Consider the following 18,214-nt stretch of genomic DNA (forward strand, 5'->3'; position numbering starts at 1 on the left):
TGACGCATCCATCACCACTGTCAGATCTGGTTGGGAAGGAAGAGGGATTTGCCTTTGACCCAATCTTGATTCGTGAGCCACCACTGCAGTTGCTGAGCAGTTCCCTCTGATATCTGGACATAGTCGGAAAGATCCCCCTGATGCTGCACCCACTGGAAATTCAGGTCCCACTGCAAGGCCCGCATATGCCACTGGCATGATCCACCAGCAGGATGCAGAAGGCCATAAGACCCACCAGCCACAGAGTCATTCTCACTGAAATCCAGGAAGCTGAAATATCGGTATCAAGACCAAATATCCCAGGCCTGCTGTTTGGGAGGATAGGCCCGAAATTGCACTGTGTCTAGAATCGTTCCAATGAAAGTGAGTGTCTGAGAGGGAGTCAAGTTTTACTTTGGCATGTTGATAGTGAACCCCAGCGAGTGCAGGAGGTCCACCATAGTCTGGAGGTGGGAGACGACTGCCTAAGGCGAGCCCGCCTTCAGCAGCCAGCCATTGCGATAGGGGATAACTGGTACCCCTGATATGAGCAGATGAGCTGTGACCACCGCCATCACTTTCATGAACACCCGAGGGGCACAGGTAAAGCCAAAGGGGAGCAAGGTGGCCTACCCTGAACCATAACTAATGTCTGTGGGAAGGCAGGACAGGAATATGGAAATAAGCATCCTGCAACGCTACCATCCAGTTTCCTGGATCTAGGGCAGAAAGGACCTAGGCCAAAGTGAACATTTTGAACTTCTCCTTCCGGAGGAAGAAGTTGAGTGTCCGGAGGTCTAGAATAGTATGCAGGCCTTTGTCCTCAGAAAGTAGCGGGAATAACAACCAGATCCTACTTCTGGAACAGGGACCCTCTCTTTGGCCCCCTTGGCCAAGAGAGACATAACTTCCTCGCGGAGAAGAGCCAAATGATCTTCCGAAATATGGTCGTAGCAGGGTGGGAAGGAGGGAGGTATAGTCTCAAAGGGGAGGGAGTAGCCCCTTCGGACTATCTGCAGAACCCACCGGTCTGACGTGATGGACTGCCTGTGGAAGAGGTGATGGCGAATCCGGCTTCCGACTGGCCGATGATGGCCTGAAACGTCAGACTAGGAGGGTTTGGAGGCAGTGGCAAAGGGCGGAAGGAGTGACTGGACCAACAGCTGGCTTCCTGGCCCTCAGGATGCTGGTTCCCATGTCCGCAGCCACACAGAGGCTGGACAGCTTGCATGACTCGGTGGCTGGCCTCGACAGGACGTGACTGGCCACCCCTTCCCTAGCCACTAAAGTGATGAAAGGCAGACTGAGGGGGACAGATTGGAGCCATTAGGCCGAAGGATCTGGCCAGTAGCCCAAGATTCCTTGAAGTGCTCAAATGCCAAGTGTGCCTTCTTGATGAAAAGGCGAGTGCCAGCAAAAGGCATGTCCATCAGAGTAGATTGGACATCCCCTGAAAAGCCAGAAGTCCTCGACCAGGCGTAGGGTCATATTCCCACTGACAAGGCAACCGTTCTGCCCAGTGAGTCGGTCCAGCCCACAACAAATGGTCCACAACTGCCTGGGAGAGAACGGCCAGAGCCTTCTCCGGGCACTAAGGCAGCACCTGTGCAATCATATCCCAGATGGTATGGGAGTATCGCCCGAAGAGGCAAGCGGTATTCACCGAACGCAATGCCAACCTGGAGGAAGAAAACAGCCTCTTCCCAAGATGGTCCAGCTTCTTGAAATCCCTATCGGGGGAGCAGAAGGGAATGCGCCTTTGGAAGAGAAGGCTTGAACAACCAAGCTCTCATAGGAAGGATGCTGTGTAAGGAGCGATGTGTCGCCCGGAGCGGGACCATGGTGGTAGGCGACTGTCATGGCCTCAGTGCCCAGAAGGACATCAGTGAGGGCTTAATTAAAAGGCAAACGAGGTTTGGAGGTAGAAGCGGAAGGCTGAGGTACCTCTGTCAAGAGGTTAGTCCTGACAGCCCGTGAAGGGAGCTCTAGTTAAAAGGACTTCGGCTGCCCTTCTCACCACAATTGTGTAGGATGTTCCCTCCTCCATAGCCACAGTAGAGGGAGAAAGCAAGCCAGTGTTCAACGGAAGTGTCCAACCCACTGGCCTCACCAAGGTCCATCCGCCAGTCCACGGGGTCTTTAAGCTGGTCTGTTAAAGGGTCCAGCAGCCCCTCCCAGTACTCTTCACCCCCTTCCGGTACAAAATCAACACCGAGGACGAACACAGAGACAAAAGTCCTATCCGGTGTTGGAACTGATGTTGATTGATGTTGTTCCGGCTCCCTGTCCGAGTCAGGGAAACGGATGGGGTCGATACCGACCGCGAGCATGGTTGTGTCGGGAAAGTCACTGCCGGGATCGACCGATGTTAGCCCAGATCCGAGAACTGATCCACGGGAGCCCTCCGGGGCAGGAACCACCTGAGGCCCCAACCGATTCTGCGGGTCCCGAAGGCGCACCAGTGGAGATGAAGTGCCAAAAGATGAGGTGAAAGGCCTCATAAAATTGTCGTAAATGGGCAGGAGACGCACACGCCTACAGCCTAGACTGCTGGACGGAATTACACCAAATTTGGTAGAACGGTAGATTTGGTTACCCAAATTCTGCTTTTTATTTGGTGTAAATCCATTCGGTAATTGTAGAGAAATTAAAGAAAATAGAGTGACACCTGTGGCAGCAACGACTTGGAAAAAAATAACAAGCTTGTGCAGGGAAATGCAGAGCTCAGATTGGCTAACAGCACTTCAACCAGGAAGGGATGGCAGCCAGCCGAGTCCCCCCCAAAAATGTTTTTTAAAAAAAGAAAAGGGGGCTGGGTAGGAATACACTGACCCCAAAAAGCTGTTCCAGGGTTCCCAGAGTGACCCCAACAGGCTAATAAAACAGTAAAAAAAAAAAATACTGTAAAATCGCGATATTCGCAGTAAAAACTATTTTAAAAACACAAGCGTGGGCTCCCGCGCTTGTTTTAACTAACCCATGGGTCAGCAAGGTCCCGTGGACATATCTTAAAAATAGATGGAGGCGTATGGAGCCCCCTTTTTAGGGCTTATCAAAGCCACGGGGACCGCCACCTCCCTGGGGCCTTGGTTATTATGCAGGGGTGCCCATGTGGCACGCCCCAGGTACCGCCACTTCCCCAGGGCAAATGTTTATAACTAATGGGGGTAACCGCCACCTCCCCGGGGCAAATGTTTATTAAGAAATGCGGGTGGGCCCCCGGCAACCCCAGGAACCACCACCTCCCAGGGCTAAACTTAAAATGAATGTGGGGCAAGTACAGCCTCCCCTGCAGCCCGGGGGATCGCCTCCTCCTTGGGGCTAATTATAAAATGAATGTGGGGGCCCATACAGCCCCCCCCGCAGCCCTGGCAACCACCAACTCCCCAGGGCAATTCATTAAAAATAAGGAAGGCCACGTGGCTCCTCCACATCCCCGTGGACTGCCACCTCCCTCGGGCAGAAATCCATTTATGTAGGGGTTCCATTGCAGACTCCCAGCCCCAGGAACCACCCCCTCCCCCGGGGCTTACTTTTATGTTGGAGCCACAAATGGCCCTTGAGACCACGAGTTTGTCTGAGGCCCCTCTGCCTATCTACACCACTCTGCAAAAGCGCCTCCTGGTGCACTACTTGTTGGGGGATAAATTCAACTTGGATGCTGAGGGTCTTTGGGGGCCAAGAACACCTCCTGTTACCTCTAGTAAGTCTCACCCAGTGGGATTGCTGAGAGCTTGTGGGAGGCCCGAGGCCCGGCCCCTTTCTCCATTAGTTAGGAAATAGTATTTAAAAAATCTTAGAACTTCACTGATGACATGGTCGGTGACATCACTGATGACATCACTAATGACATCATCCCATGATTCTGAGTATTTTCTAAACGTTACGTAGTGTTAAACATATATACTAAGGTAAGTGAGTCTGGGAGTGCCTGTATGGATGTGTAAGTGGTGTATAGAAGAGTGACAGGGTATGTGAGAGTCTGTATATATGAGTGAGTGGCTTTGTGAGGTTTTGTATGGGTGAGTGAGTGGTTGTGTCAGTGGCTTTAAATGGTATATGAGAGGGTGCGTGAGTAGCTGAATGGGTGACTGAGCAGGTACATAAGTGTCTGTATGAGTCAGTAACGTGGTATAAGAGTGACCAAGGGTGTATGAATGGGTGTGTAAGTGGCTCCATGCGTAAGTGAGTGGGTGTGTAAGCGACTGTATGGGTGAGTAAGTGAGTGTGAGAGAGGTTGTATAGGAGACTATGTGCTTGTCTCAGTGACTGGGGACATGTGTTAGTATATCTATGAGTAAGTGAGTGGATGTGTGAGTAACCGCAACATCATTACATTTTTATTATTTGTACCTTCATATCGATTATCCCACCCTATTAACCACACTACTCCACTACAATACTTACCTTGTCAAGTAGTGGTCGCATCGAAGGAGTGGATCTGATATAATTGTCATGTGATGTAATGCATAAAATATAATTAGGATATGCGGGTGCTCCAAGTACAAAATCAGTCTTTCCTGATTAAGTTGGAGATGCACTAATTGAGACTTTCACAGTGCTTTAATTAGAATCTTACTATGGGAAAAAACAAGCATGTTGTCACCACTTTAAGGTGAATATGTGACTTATGCTAAGTCATTTATGTGCGAATAATGTTTTAAAATAAATCCATACAGGCACAATTTTGTATGCACTGTTTTCTTTTATCCCTGAGGTAGATCTCAATTATTAATGTAGTGGTGCGTATAACATATATATACATAAATATATTATTCTAATGTAGCACTCGTTATTGATGAGGAGTTTGGATGATGAACCTTAGGTAAAGATCAAAAAAAGGGCCCTTTACTGAAAATTCTCTATTAAATTCTTTAAAAAAAGATGATTCTGCTATGTGATGAAATCTGCATTTTCCAGAATGTTATGGAAGCTGGGCTTGTCAGCTAGGGAGAGAACATGCATTGTCTGGTATGTGAACCATCTGATTGACTGCAGCATGTATGTGTGCTGTTGTGCAGATGACTCTGGAGTCAGCCATTGCTGAAGCATCTTTCATGCAATCAATATATACAATTGGTGGAAAATAGGTTCCTCAGATCTCTATTGTCAGTTCCCCAATCGACCCCTACCTATTCCCTACACACTGAACTTGGCCTGGGGTATATTTCAGATTCTTTAAAATTGGCACCATTGATCGCTTGGGCAAATATATGGCTTAATGACGAACTCACTCTAAATCACTTAATAATGGGGGATTGTCCTAAACTGGATATGGCAAGCAGGATTCCCTGGCTGATGCACGTTAGAGCGGCGTGCATCAAACTAGGACGTCCTGAATTGTTTTTATCCCCAGACAGTATAACCAAAAAAGACATAAGCTGGATCAAGCATAGTTATCGGAACATGTTAGAAGTGGCGCGGGAAAACCTGGAGCTAGAAAAACCTTGTGTCAAAGCCAACTATCTGTTGAAAACATCACTGAACATGGAACCATACCTACAAATTGTCACAAAGCCGTTTCACCGCTACTTGCTGGTTAGGTTCCGGTTTAATTTGATACATCTAACTCTGGGGGATTATCCCTCTTGGAGAAAACCAGAATTGGTAAAACCATGTGCCTGCGATAATTTTTCGCAACAAGACTCCTTGCACTTCGTAATGTTCTGCGACTTTTATTCTGAGCCGCGTAAGAAATTTTTAACCCCCATGCTGAGAGAGAAAGGCTTTGTTCAAGTTAGGCCGGCCCTAATGTACCTACAAATGCTTAGGAGTACACAAGATATTTATAGCGTGGCGAGCTTTTTGGTGGCCACCGCCAGGCTAAGAAATAGAAGGGGCGAACATGTAAGCTAACTGTGATTGTATATATTAAATTGATATTAATGTCTTTTATCATCGATGAGATTGTACACGGATTTTAACTTTTGCATCTGTCGGGATTTTAGTTAAATCCATTTTTTAATGTGATATAGAGTGTCATAAAAACTGTTTTAAACGCTTTAAATTATGTCAAAATGTTTTTATTGTCTTTTATGATTTTAATTAATCGAATAAAGTGTTTTGACTGACTGACTGACATGCAATCAATATAAAGTTGGTGCAGAGGTAAAGAGAATGTGTGGTAGGTGAGAGAGGAAGGGTAAGGAGATAAGAGTCATGAGTGAAGCAAAGAGGGGTGGAGACACAGGCGCTGGTAACCCTCATAGAAGCCTCGACACCAATAGCCCCTTGGGCAACATACAGTTTGGAAGATGACCAGGGCCTCTTTCACACTTATCATGTAAGAGGTCCCAGGTTTTTGAACCCACAAGGTGTGTTTCAGTGGACCAACCTCCCTTCCTCTCTACCACTGCTGCCTACAGGTGAGAAGTGGACCTTGAGATAAATAGCATTTCAGGTGACCCATCATGATCTCCACCCTTGAGCAGCCTTGAGTTACCAGATTTAGTGCCAGGTCTGGAGTTTGGTGGATGATGCTCTATCCATCAGGATGTTGGAGGACATTAGGTCTGTCATCAGGGCAGACTACTATCCGTCCAATTTAGAGATCACAGCTAACTCAGCAGTGATATCTATACCTTGATGTTGGTTCCTGTTATGGTACAAAAGGTTCGGTCAACAGACATCATGAATTTGGACAGCCATCCTTACATTTACAAATGTTTTGGTATTCAAAACAAGACAACCAAAGTAGGTGTCTGTTATTCAAAGATACAATGAAAATGGAGCCACACTGTGAGTTTTGTTCCCTAGGTGTGAGGGTATTTATTTGTTTTTTGTCTGTCCCTCACCTGCTGGTGAGGGACAGAAAATATGGACAAGACACTATGCACCCTAAATAGGGCAGGCAGTGTAAGCCCTTCCTCCAAGGGCGCCTACTCTATCGGACCATTGGAGGAAGCTTTAGGTTGAAGGAAAGCTGATGGTCCTCTGGACTGTAATAAGGGCGAGCGGCTGCTATTTCAGCTGACAAGGTACTCCATTGTGTTTGCAACTGAGTCGCCCATCCTCCAATTTCTAAATCACGCCCTTAGTCCAATATTTTGGCAGTTACCAAGCACTATCATGTATGACTTAAAATGATGTTGGATAAGTTTGTCAAGAATAAGGTCAAGGGGCTCAAAGGAGAATCTCCAATAGCACATCCTACTAAAAAGTCTTCATAGTTGTAGAGCAGATAAGCCGATTTAAGTCAAGTAGTGGGTATACTTAAACCAATTGTATGACAAAGTATGGGATCCCTTTGAATAATACTATATTCAATGAGTTATTATATTTTTGGAACAAAATGAAGAAGTATTAAGTGTTACCTTTACAGGGCTTAACAAAGGACGGCCCTACAGAGTTCTGCGATTTTTACATTTGCATTTGCAGGGGTAAAATTCTGAATTAACAAAATATAATACATCCAAGGAAATAATGTTGATGTTTACTAAATTCCTAGCAATGTGCGTGTTATGTTTAATCATAATGTCTTTGCTTGTCAGGCATAGAGTGAACAATCAAGTAAGTATTACATTGCAGAATAGCTAAAGCTGTGGCACTACTTGAGAAAAAAAGTTTAAAATTTGTCATCCTTGCATGATTATACACTTTTATATTGCTATGGAGTTTTTCAAACTTATTTTTAACTTATTCTCAGTGCCATTGCCCTGTGTATCACATAGGCTGTCGTGAACAAGTAATAAGAGCCTGCTGAACATCGAGGTAGAGACTCTTAATCGTGGAATGCTATAGTTGGACAAAGGGATTATACAGTTCTTACAACACTGGACCCAATACCTGAACAATAGAATCACCCTTCACGTACCCAAACGAAACCGCCAATCAGCCAACCTCATCCTCGCCGAGACCCCACACATCCGCAAAACCAAAGCAGGGGGAAGAGCCTTCTCCTACATCCCGGCCAAGACTTGGAATGAGCTCCCGATCGACATCAGACACGCCCCCTTCCTGAACTCTTCGGCTAAACGGATCTGCTCCCCCCCCCCCCAGCGCCTTGAGACCCCCATGAGTGAGTAGTGTGCTTACAATTCCCTGATTGATTGATGGTTTAATATTTTTTGGGGTCAAGGTCATATACTTTAAATAAAGGTGCTATGTTAAGATGTTTCTGAAAACTAGTATCAGGTTTATCGCCTACTGTCAGGATACTGATGCTGGTCGGAAAGATTACGATGATGGGTAGACTGGAGGGCCCCAGTTTTGACTGTCCATTTCTGCCAGAGATAAGGGTGACCCCTTCTAGTAGCCAAAATGCCACCGACACTAGGTAGTGCCGAGCATATAGTGCCTTCAGGAAGAAGCCCTAAATGGAGGAAAAGGCCTTAGGGCAAAAAAACCTCCCGTTGACGGCAAGAGACCAGTAACAGGAAGACCACAGAAAATTACAGCATAGTACTGAAAGCAGGAAGACCAGGAGAAATTACTAGAAGGCGCCAAATAAAAACAAGAACTTCTTAACTGGAAAGGAAGTAGGAGTGGGGAACACACCTATAACACTAGAAAGCGTTCCGACACAGGGAAAAAAAGACTACCTCCCTTACAAACCTCACAAACAGGAAACTGCATCAAGAAACAGGGTGCCTCCATATTGGAATGGGAGATTTCAGGTAAGTTAAGAAGGCAAGGTGCCATTTTGGACAGCACAAAATATGTGTCAGTAGAGGGAATTCTGGGACCCAGAATTGCCCAGGAACAAGGAGAAGGGCCCCACAAGGAAAAGAATGGTGTTGTGGGACAGTATACTGGTGTGCTGACTGCTTGCATGTAAGTCATATTAAGGAGTGCGGAACTCCGCCATCTCTCCCCTGCCCCAACATGACCTCAAACCACTGTGTGTCCGGCTTGCCCGAAGCAGCCTTAGGGAGTTGCGGCTCGCTAAACGCCAGTGGCAGGACACTTACGGCCGAAGCTAAAGTCAGTGTAAAACAATGGCAGAAATGTTAATAATGACTATAAGTATAACACAACTCAGGTCAAGACTGTGGAGTATGCGTTATGGTGCTCAAAACAGAAAGTGTTTCTGAATGATCAGCTTATTGTAAACATTTCTGTATGTTAATAATATATTATCCTTATTTATTTGGCATCCCTGCACTGACAAATTTTCCAGGTTATAGGGACCTAGACTGCTTACCCTCCATAACATGGAGAGAGCCAACCCTACTGTAGCATACTGTTAAATCTCTCAATATTTTAACCAGACTAAGCGTAGGTTACTGCAATCAAGTATAGTTGTTTCTCGATATACAGCCAGTATTGTGCTGCAATAGTCGAAAATCTTTTGTGTTGGCTCTGATGCTCTCTCCTGAAACCAAGCATGCAGTAAGGCTCAATTACAATTAACTTGTAAATTTGGAGGGGCCTGGTAACGAGAGTTTCTGGACCCACTGGAATTATAAGTTTTCGTGTTTCACATATGAGAACGCCAGAGGAAAACATGCAAGAATTGATGTGGACACATCAATTCCTGCATGCTATTCTCCAGAAACTTTTGATCCTCGTTATTTACCTGCTTCCAACAACACATGAACACTGGGTAACGGTAATTGCGAGGCACTCATAATCAAAGCATGTACAAAAATATCGGCAGTTAACATCAAACTATAAAAAGTGGTGGGGTACAACCCGAAATAACCTTAGCCAGGTGTCCTAGATGGACAAACATAAGGACAGCGATGAACGTTTACACAAAGTACTGTGTGATAAATTACTTGCATTCAAAAATGAAGTTCAGCTGATATTCTGCTTTGAGATTGCTATTGCTTGATTAGTAAACCAAACCCTAAATCTCTACTTTATTCCAGGTGAGCTTGGAAAGCATTTTTCTTTGGCAAGAATGGCAAATGCTCTTGTGACTTCCTGGCTTGGCACAAAGGTATTTTACAAATCCAATCTCTAAAGACTTTAATAAAATATGGATGTTTGGGGAAGCCAAATCAGAAGTGACACTGGTTGAATGATGTGTTACATATAGAAAACACTGTACCTAAAATTAAAGTCCACCAAGGGTTCTTCTTTCTTTTTTTATATGTGTGTCTATCTAAGGGTTTGAAAGTTTTGGTTTTAACAAAGAGATCAAAACTGTAGTCTTAATAAAATATCAACTGACAACGCATCCTTTAATTTACTCCGTGGCAGTGCCAGGTATTATAGCGGTCAAAATAAAGGAGTCAATTATGATGGCGGACGGATTGCCTCCGCAGGGCTGGCAGGGGCAATCCGTCCGCCATTCTCCCTGAAATGACCCCCCACCACATTAGGATGGCTGGGGGGGTCCGCGGTGGACGGCAAAACCGTCCGCCGCTTTTCCGCCGGTCGCCTTCGCGACCGGCGGAAAAAGTGCTCACATATGGTGGAGGTGTCTGCGAGACACCGCCAACCATATTAAGATGCTGGCGGTCTTTGCTTTGGGGGCCCGTTTTGGGCCCCCAGGGTGAAGGGGGGGTGGGGGTTGCACATGGGGGGGTACCTATGGTACCCCTCTGCAGTTGCATGCACAATGTGGCAGGCACCGCGCGGTGCCTGACGCTTTGTGCATGCAAATGCACAGCATGCATTTTTAACTTTGCGGCGGGTGCTGCTTAAAGCAGCGCTCGCCGCAATGTTAAATATACGGGATGTGACCGCCAAGGTGGCGGTCACATCCTAATTCCAACGGAGGGAATGCCGCTGCCCCTGCGGACAGTCCCTCCACCTCGGGAGTGGCGGACGGACGCTGGTCCGTCCGCCATCATAATCGACCCCAAAGTTGGAACACTCCTTGCTAATTATTTAAAATCTAGAAAGGAAAGAACATTCATTGATTCTATTCAATCAACGGATGGTATACATCTTTTCGAAGATCAGGATATTTTAGATGAATTTACTAAATTTTATAGTGATTTATACACTCCTGAGGCACCTCCATCCGCTTCACACATTGATGAATATCTTAGCACAATTCCTCCTCCTTCTTCTTCCGATCTAGATTTCGCCTCTTTAGACATAGATCTTTCACTCCAGGAAATCTCTTTTTCCTTGAACTATCTAAAGAAACACAAATCCCCTGGTCCGGACGGTTTTTCAATAGAATTTTATCTTAATTTCTCTAATTTGTTATTATCAAAACTCTTTCAACTTTTTCAACATTTCTGCTCCACCGGCACAGCAAGTGGTACTTTTTTTAAGGCTTCTATTTGTCTTATTCATAAAGATGGTAGGGATCCCAAATTTTGTAAGAACTACCGCCCCATTTCCTTGATAAATGTTGATTATAAGATCTTCGCCAAATTATTAGCTCTACGTCTTGAGTCCTTTCTTCCTCATCTAATAGGCCCAGAGCAATGTGGATTTGTCAAGGGTAGATTAGTATCTGATAACTCTTGTTTATTTTTTAATGTTCTTAATAAAGCTTCTACTCTACCGCTTCCTCTTGCGGCGATCTCCATTACCGCAGAAAAGGCCTTTGATAGGGTGGATTGGTTCTTCCTGTTTAAATTTCTTCGATGGCACGGTTTTGGTACTAAATTCATCTCTCTTGTTTCTCTTCTGTATTCTGCTCCTTATGCCTCCACCATTGTCAATGGTCAAATCTCACAGCATTTTTCACTCCATAGTGGTGTTAGACAGGGCTGTCCACTCTCTCCCCTTTTATTTGTTCTATCTCTTGAGCCTTTTCTGTCCCGTATTCGTCATAACCCCACTATTTTTGGTTTCCAATATGGTGATCATCATTTGAAATTATCTGCTTATGCCGATGAAATTTTACTCTTCATTTTCAACCCGTACTCCTCTATTCCTGCACTATTACAAGAAATCTCTCTCAAGTGTCAGGTTATAAAATTAATTCTGATAAAACAGAAGTTTTACCAATTACTAAATTTTGTTTTAAACAACAATTTGATTCCACTGGCTTTCATTGGAATAGTTCTAAAATTAAGTATCTTGGCATCTAGTTTTCCAACTCTATTACAGAGTCTGTTAATATAAATATGACTGTTGCTCTAGACCGTATTTCCAAACTTTTATCTTCATGGAACCCTCTTTTTCTTTCTTGGTGGGGTCGTCTTGATTTCTTTAAGATGATGATGACTCCAATTCTATTATATTATTTTTCAATGATTCCAGTCCACATACCTGTCACCTTTTAAAAAAAAAATAGACTCTCTTCTTTCTAAATTTTTATGGAAAAACAAAAAGTCTAGAATCTCTTTATTTCACCTCAGATAACCGAGACTTGTTGGCGGGGTAAATTTTCGGTTATATCACAAGGCTTTCTGTTTAAAACAAGCCTCTCATTGACTCCTTAAGGAACCCTCTCCCTTTTCTCCTTTATGGGTAAATAGCGAACGCTCTTTTTACTCCCTTCTCAATTACTCATTCTCGATTAATGAAGTTCTTTCTTTTACTGCCAAGAGTACTCTCACATCCCTTCCACTTTTTAAACATACCTGCTCATTATTACGACTGTTTTTTCAGCCAAAATTACTCACCAGGAATGACTTTATACAATCTCCTCTTTGGCATAACCGTCTTATCACCATTAATAATAGGTCTTTATGCTGGTCTTCATGGAGGGAAAGGAGGATTACCTGGGTTAAAGACTTGTTTGATGGTACTTCTCCCTGTTCAGACCCTATTTTTCAAGATACATTTAAATGTCCTTGTTCCTTTTCATACTAATTTTCCATCCTTATGGAGATAATACTGAATATTTTTTATTCCCTTCCTTCTGACAAATCTTCATCTACAAAACACCCACTTCTAAAAATCTTGGCATGATGTCCGAAAGCTTCCTTAATTTATAAATGTTTCTTCTCCACAACTCCAGAACGTGTTAAGACTGAGGTGGAGCTCGCTTGGGAATCAGATTTTGATTTTCAGTGTACTACTGATCTGTGGAATGGGATTTGTGCTCAATCGCTGAGTATCTCGAGATCTGCCTCCACTACTCAATCTATGTTTTTTCTGTATCATAGATTATATTTCACTCCCATTTCTATAGCTAACTTCACACACACAGATACTAAGAAATGTTGGTCTCATGATTTTCCATCAGCAGATCTTTCACATCTCCTTTTTTCATGCCCCCATCCCCATGTAGTTTCTTTTTGGACACAAATTTGGGCATGTTTATCCACCATTTTTAAGTTCCATATTCCCATGTCCAATCTTCTTCTCTGTATGGGAAGTTTATCAAAATCCATCATTCTACCATCCTGTGAAAAAGGGCTGTTTGATCTCATGTTAGCTCTAACATTTCAACAAATTGCATTGAACTGGAAATGTTTGGCAAAACTTTCAACTAAGTCATGGTGGTGCCAATATCATAGGTTAGATGTTGCTTATGCCTCCCAATGTAATCCACATGTTAATAAAGATGTATTTTGGTTGCCCTTAACTACTCATTGGAAGAGGATTTCAATCAATGCTGTTTCTCATCATCGTTCCGAAAACTTCCAACCCCCTTAAATTCCGTCCTCTTTATTCTCTCCTTCTTCTTCTAATTCTGGCAAACTTTATTTTAGCAGTTAACTTGTTCACTATCTCTTATGGTTTATGGAGCATAATATTATATCTTATTTATGGTTTGTAAAATATTTTTTCTACCCCATCTTTCCCCTCTTTACCCCCCTTCCTCTTCTTTTTCCCATAATATCACTAAAATGTAAACAGCTTTCTACTATGATTTGTTGCCTACTATTTTTAGCTTACCTGTTATCCTTTACATTGATATACTGTATGTTATATTGCATTGATTTTCTGTCTCAATAAAGCTTACTAAACATAAAAAACTGTAGTCTAGTAGATCCATTAACCTTGCTAAATGGACATCAGAACAGTTAGTAATAAAAACCATGAACTGATATGATGGATGGTTTGCTTACCTGAGACAGTTTCATTGTTCTGGCATTCTTACTCTCAATTTCACCTTCATAGTCATCAGGGTGGGTTATCAAACTCCACTCATAGTTGAATGGTGCATCTAATGGTTAAAGATTTAAAAAAAACAGCAATTAGCTAGGCCTTTGTGAAACAGGAACAGCTAAATTCTGAGGAAAAGAGCAAGACATACTTCTCAGAAAGTGGCATGACTGGTATTCTTAACTTCAGAGAGGCCTACTCTTCCTTGTACAGTTGAAAGGAAACTAGCCATCACACATGCCCCTTTCAATTGTGACTTCTTTCTAGAACTCCAAATCGGGGAATCCTCCTTTTGTTTCTCCAAAGCTTAGACAGCTTGTGGCTTGGTATTTACAGAAGTGGAGGCATATATTACCTCTATAAGCTACTGGGGCTATCCAGGCGACCGACCTATCAATCTTGAAGCTGAATTTCCACTTGGCTCTGAAGGGGCATACGCTACATCTAATGGTGACAAGCTTAGTGATGTGCCCAGAGAAGTATTCATTTTATTTCATCCTTATCTTAGGAAAATATGGTGGTCACCCATCAGTGAAACTTGAGTACTGGCTAGACACAGAGGCTAAGGTTATCTTTGTTCCCTTATATGTAACTGAAATATTTATTTCAATAAATTATTTGATACATGGAATTTTGAGTATGGTCCTATCCTTTCGTTTTGTAGATTTACGCTTACATCGCGCATTTCTGTAGTTCTCAAAGCTGCATTCAGTCCTCCAGCTATAATACTAGTGTACCAGATGGGAAATGAAACCACTCAAAATAACCAGATTATCTCATTGTTTGGGAGGGAATCTTCATCTGGATGATGTCTGACAAGTTATCTTTTAGTCCCCTTAAAAGCTTTTTTAGACACAAACAGTAAAAAATTTTAAGAAACCTTCTGATCCAAGGTCCGATGTATATCAGCATATATTATCTATGAAATTATTTTAACTCATATGTAATACTAACAAGGGAAGCAGGATACGCAACACAAAGGCAGTAACAGGGGTCAAACACAACTGTGAAAAGTAAGGAACGCCAAAAACACCTAATACGGGTGCAGATCACAGAATTCACTGTGATTTAGTCAATATAATTTAAATCACAAAAGGACAAATGGCTTTGTATGGAAATTCTCAAATATGGCCAGAACTACAATAACAGAATATGTAATTAATTCCTTTGTTAGGTACCAATTTTAAAATGTTTACTTTCACTTTGTATTGGTTTGTGTGTGCAACCCTACCCTATGCAGTGGTGAAAATTATTTCACTCTATGTAGAAACTGTAAATCTAACCTTTGCTTTGATCTATGCCCCAAGCTCTCCAATCTCATGCACAACAAATTCTAACCTCTTTACTTCATAGCCTGCTTGGCATTATTACAGCTGGAATAAAATGATGAAAACTCACCTGTTGATTGTGCAGGCACAACAAAGGCATTCAATTCTACTTCATCCTTAGGCAACATTATTTGAATGTCTCCACCTGCTGACACCACAAGTTGTTTGACTGCAATGAAAAAGGAAAATTAGAAGAGAAGCCAAAAACACAGTGTGGCAACTGCCCCACAAAGCACATAGAGGTTTCATCTTTAACAACTATGCAGACAGTACTATGGTATAAGTCTCAAGGAAAAAAAGTGTTGCTACTGTATGACAGACATGTTCAAGTGTTTTTATTCAGAGAATACTTTCTTCCACAGCAGCATTTTTTCGATTTCATCAGACACATAATATTATCTGCACTTGTCACCTCTCATTGCTTTTTCCGGATGCTCTGCTTCGATGATTAGTTTATGCCATGGGGTGCTATGGCATGAAGTTACAGAATGAACTAATCAGTAATTACAAAAAGGGGGTGGTGATGGACATAGTATCTGAGTTAATCAGAACACTCCTACCCAGTCAACAGATCAGGGCTTGATCCATCACCGTTTTTTAGCTCACTGCACCATCCCAGTTCAGAACCTGGCTATATGCAAATTAGTCTGTCCCTGGCCCAGTGCATCATGGGAACAGGGCAGACCAAATTACCAAGCCAATTCTTCACTGGAAAGGAAACAAGCTTCCGGGGACCGGTTTCTGGCATTACAGCCGTCTTCGGCCCGGCTTGCTTGAATCCTGATGGTGCAATGAGCAAGGGACTCATGTCTGAGCATACCCTTCCACACTCATGGTGGCCAAAATAATTACAAAAAGGGGGTGGTGATGGACAGAGTATCTGAGTTAATCAGAACACTCCTACCCAGTCAACAGATCAGGGCTTGATCCATCACCGTTTTTTAGCTCACTGCACCATCCCAGTTCAGAACCTGGCTATATGCAAATTAGTCTGTCCCTGGCCCAGTGCATCATGGGAACAGGGCAGACCAAACTACCAAGCCAATTCTTCACTGGAAAGGAAACAAGCTTCCGGGGACCGGTTTCTGGCATTACAGCCGTCTTCTGCCCGGCTTGCTTGAATCCTGATGGTGCAATGAGCAAGGAACTCATGTCTGAGCATACCCTTCCACACTCATGGTGGCCAACATAATTACAAAAAGGGGGTGGTGATGGACAGAGTATCTGAGTTAATCAGAACACTCCTACCCAGTCAACAGATCAGGGCTTGATCCATCACCGTTTTGACTGGGTAGGAGTGTTCTGATTAACTCAATACAGACTTTTTGACAGATGTGGCAGCTCTGAACTGTTCCAGGCTACGTTTTCAGCAGAGTTACAACATAAATACTCCCAAGGTGCTGGGCTTATTAGTGTGCCATTGAAAGAATCTGCAAAATAGAAATGCAGCATTAACTGACAATGCATCTTCCCATGAAGACTCTCTAGATGCATAATCTCTCTAGCTGTTCGGGAGCTGAAAACGGGCCAGAAATATAAAAGAATCATACATTTCTTTAACCTCATATTCTGCCTGCCTTTGAACTATAATTGATTGAAGTTTAGGTTCAGATGGACGTTGGTGGTCAGGATGAGGCTTCAAATGTTATCAATGAAAAACAGAATCAATCTGCCAAGTATAGGGAAACTACCATCGAAAAACTAAAAATTTTATCTGGTGGGTTGTCAAAAAATCATATGTATATGGTATTTCCATAGCATAAACCAAGCAAAAAGACAGTGGAATGCTGCACAGGAACAAAACAAGCATAAAGTCAACGAGGAATAGGAAAGATAGCTGGGTTGTGGACGGTTAATATACTGTAATGTAGTGTTCCTTAAAAAGGTAACTTTCTTCAGCTCTTTCCTAAATTGGAGCAGCAATGTGGTGTTTATGTTGGATACATCGATGTTGTTACAGATCCTGGATGCATGGATAGAAAAGGAATGCTGCCTTGTTTTTTACACTTCCTAGCCAGCAGTCTGATGCAGGTGTGCCAAGAACCACCAGAGATGGTTAGTTTGTCTGCAAGACAAGTAGGCTTCTGGTTATGATGGCTTTATAGATAATGAAACTACCTTTGAAGGTGGTGCAGGCTGGGAAGGGGTGCCAAAGAAGTTCCATCAAGACAGGGGTGATGTAATCATATTTACAGCATAGATGAAGTTCTGAAGTCGCTTTTGGGAAGAAATTATTTCGTTTTCTTTCCAAGAGAGAGCTAGTACAAGGGTGCTTTTGTTTTTTGAGCAATGCGTTTCTTGAGGGTGAGGTTGGTGACCAGGGTGAAACCAATGATTTCACATTCAGTGAATATTGGGGTACAAAGTCATCAAAATTCATTTCATTACGCCAGGTTTGTACTGTTTCTAGTTTGCTATTTGTGATTGAACCTTAACTGGCAAGGGATGGAAAGGAAGAACATGAGAAGCTAACCAAACCTTTCTTTCTTTCTTTCTTTCTTTATAGTGAAATATTAAGAGCGAGGAGGATCTGCAGCAAAAATGAAGACTATAATAAAGAAATTTACATTAGGACATAAATCAGCAACAGCATATAAGAAAGCTAAAACGAATAAGGAAAAATAATGAGAGAATGCAATGTCTAGACAAGATTGCCTAAAAAAGTACAGTCAAAACCGTAAGAGATTTGATTCAGAGAATAGATTCATCAAAAGGTATACATTGGAAAGTGATAAGATATTTTATATATTAAAAGGGAAATCTGCCAATCTTTAAATTGGATAAGGACATTAACCAACACATTGTAAGTTCACCCAAGGCCACTTTGGATATAAACAGAGTTATTAGAATCATAATATGCTAAAGTGTATCAATTTCCAACACATACAAACAAGTGCTTAAATAACAACCTAGGGCTCAAAAGGGCAGTGACAAATGTGATCATGTGTTTGCTGTCCTTATGTCATGGAAGAAACAGCAGTGTTTAAAGTTCATAG

At 42.9% G+C, this 18,214-nt stretch overlaps 1 protein-coding gene across 3 annotated transcripts in view; it reads right to left on the reverse strand.

Moving 5' to 3' along the window:
* KIAA0319 (KIAA0319 ortholog) overlaps positions 1–18,214 on the reverse strand; it is a 587,552-nt gene that overhangs the window by 246,387 nt on the left and 322,951 nt on the right. For all 3 annotated transcript variants that reach the window (XM_078687943.1, XM_078687944.1, XM_078687942.1), the window contains exons 5-6: positions 15,289–15,387; positions 13,854–13,951 (exon numbers count right to left, since the gene is read on the reverse strand). In XM_078687943.1, coding sequence (XP_078544069.1) covers positions 13,854–13,951; positions 15,289–15,387 — 197 coding nt within the window. The remainder of the gene's footprint in view (positions 1–13,853; positions 13,952–15,288; positions 15,388–18,214) is intronic.

This window comes from Lissotriton helveticus, chromosome 4_1, assembly GCF_964261635.1.
Source record: "Lissotriton helveticus chromosome 4_1, aLisHel1.1, whole genome shotgun sequence".
Taxonomy (NCBI): domain Eukaryota; kingdom Metazoa; phylum Chordata; class Amphibia; order Caudata; family Salamandridae; genus Lissotriton; species Lissotriton helveticus.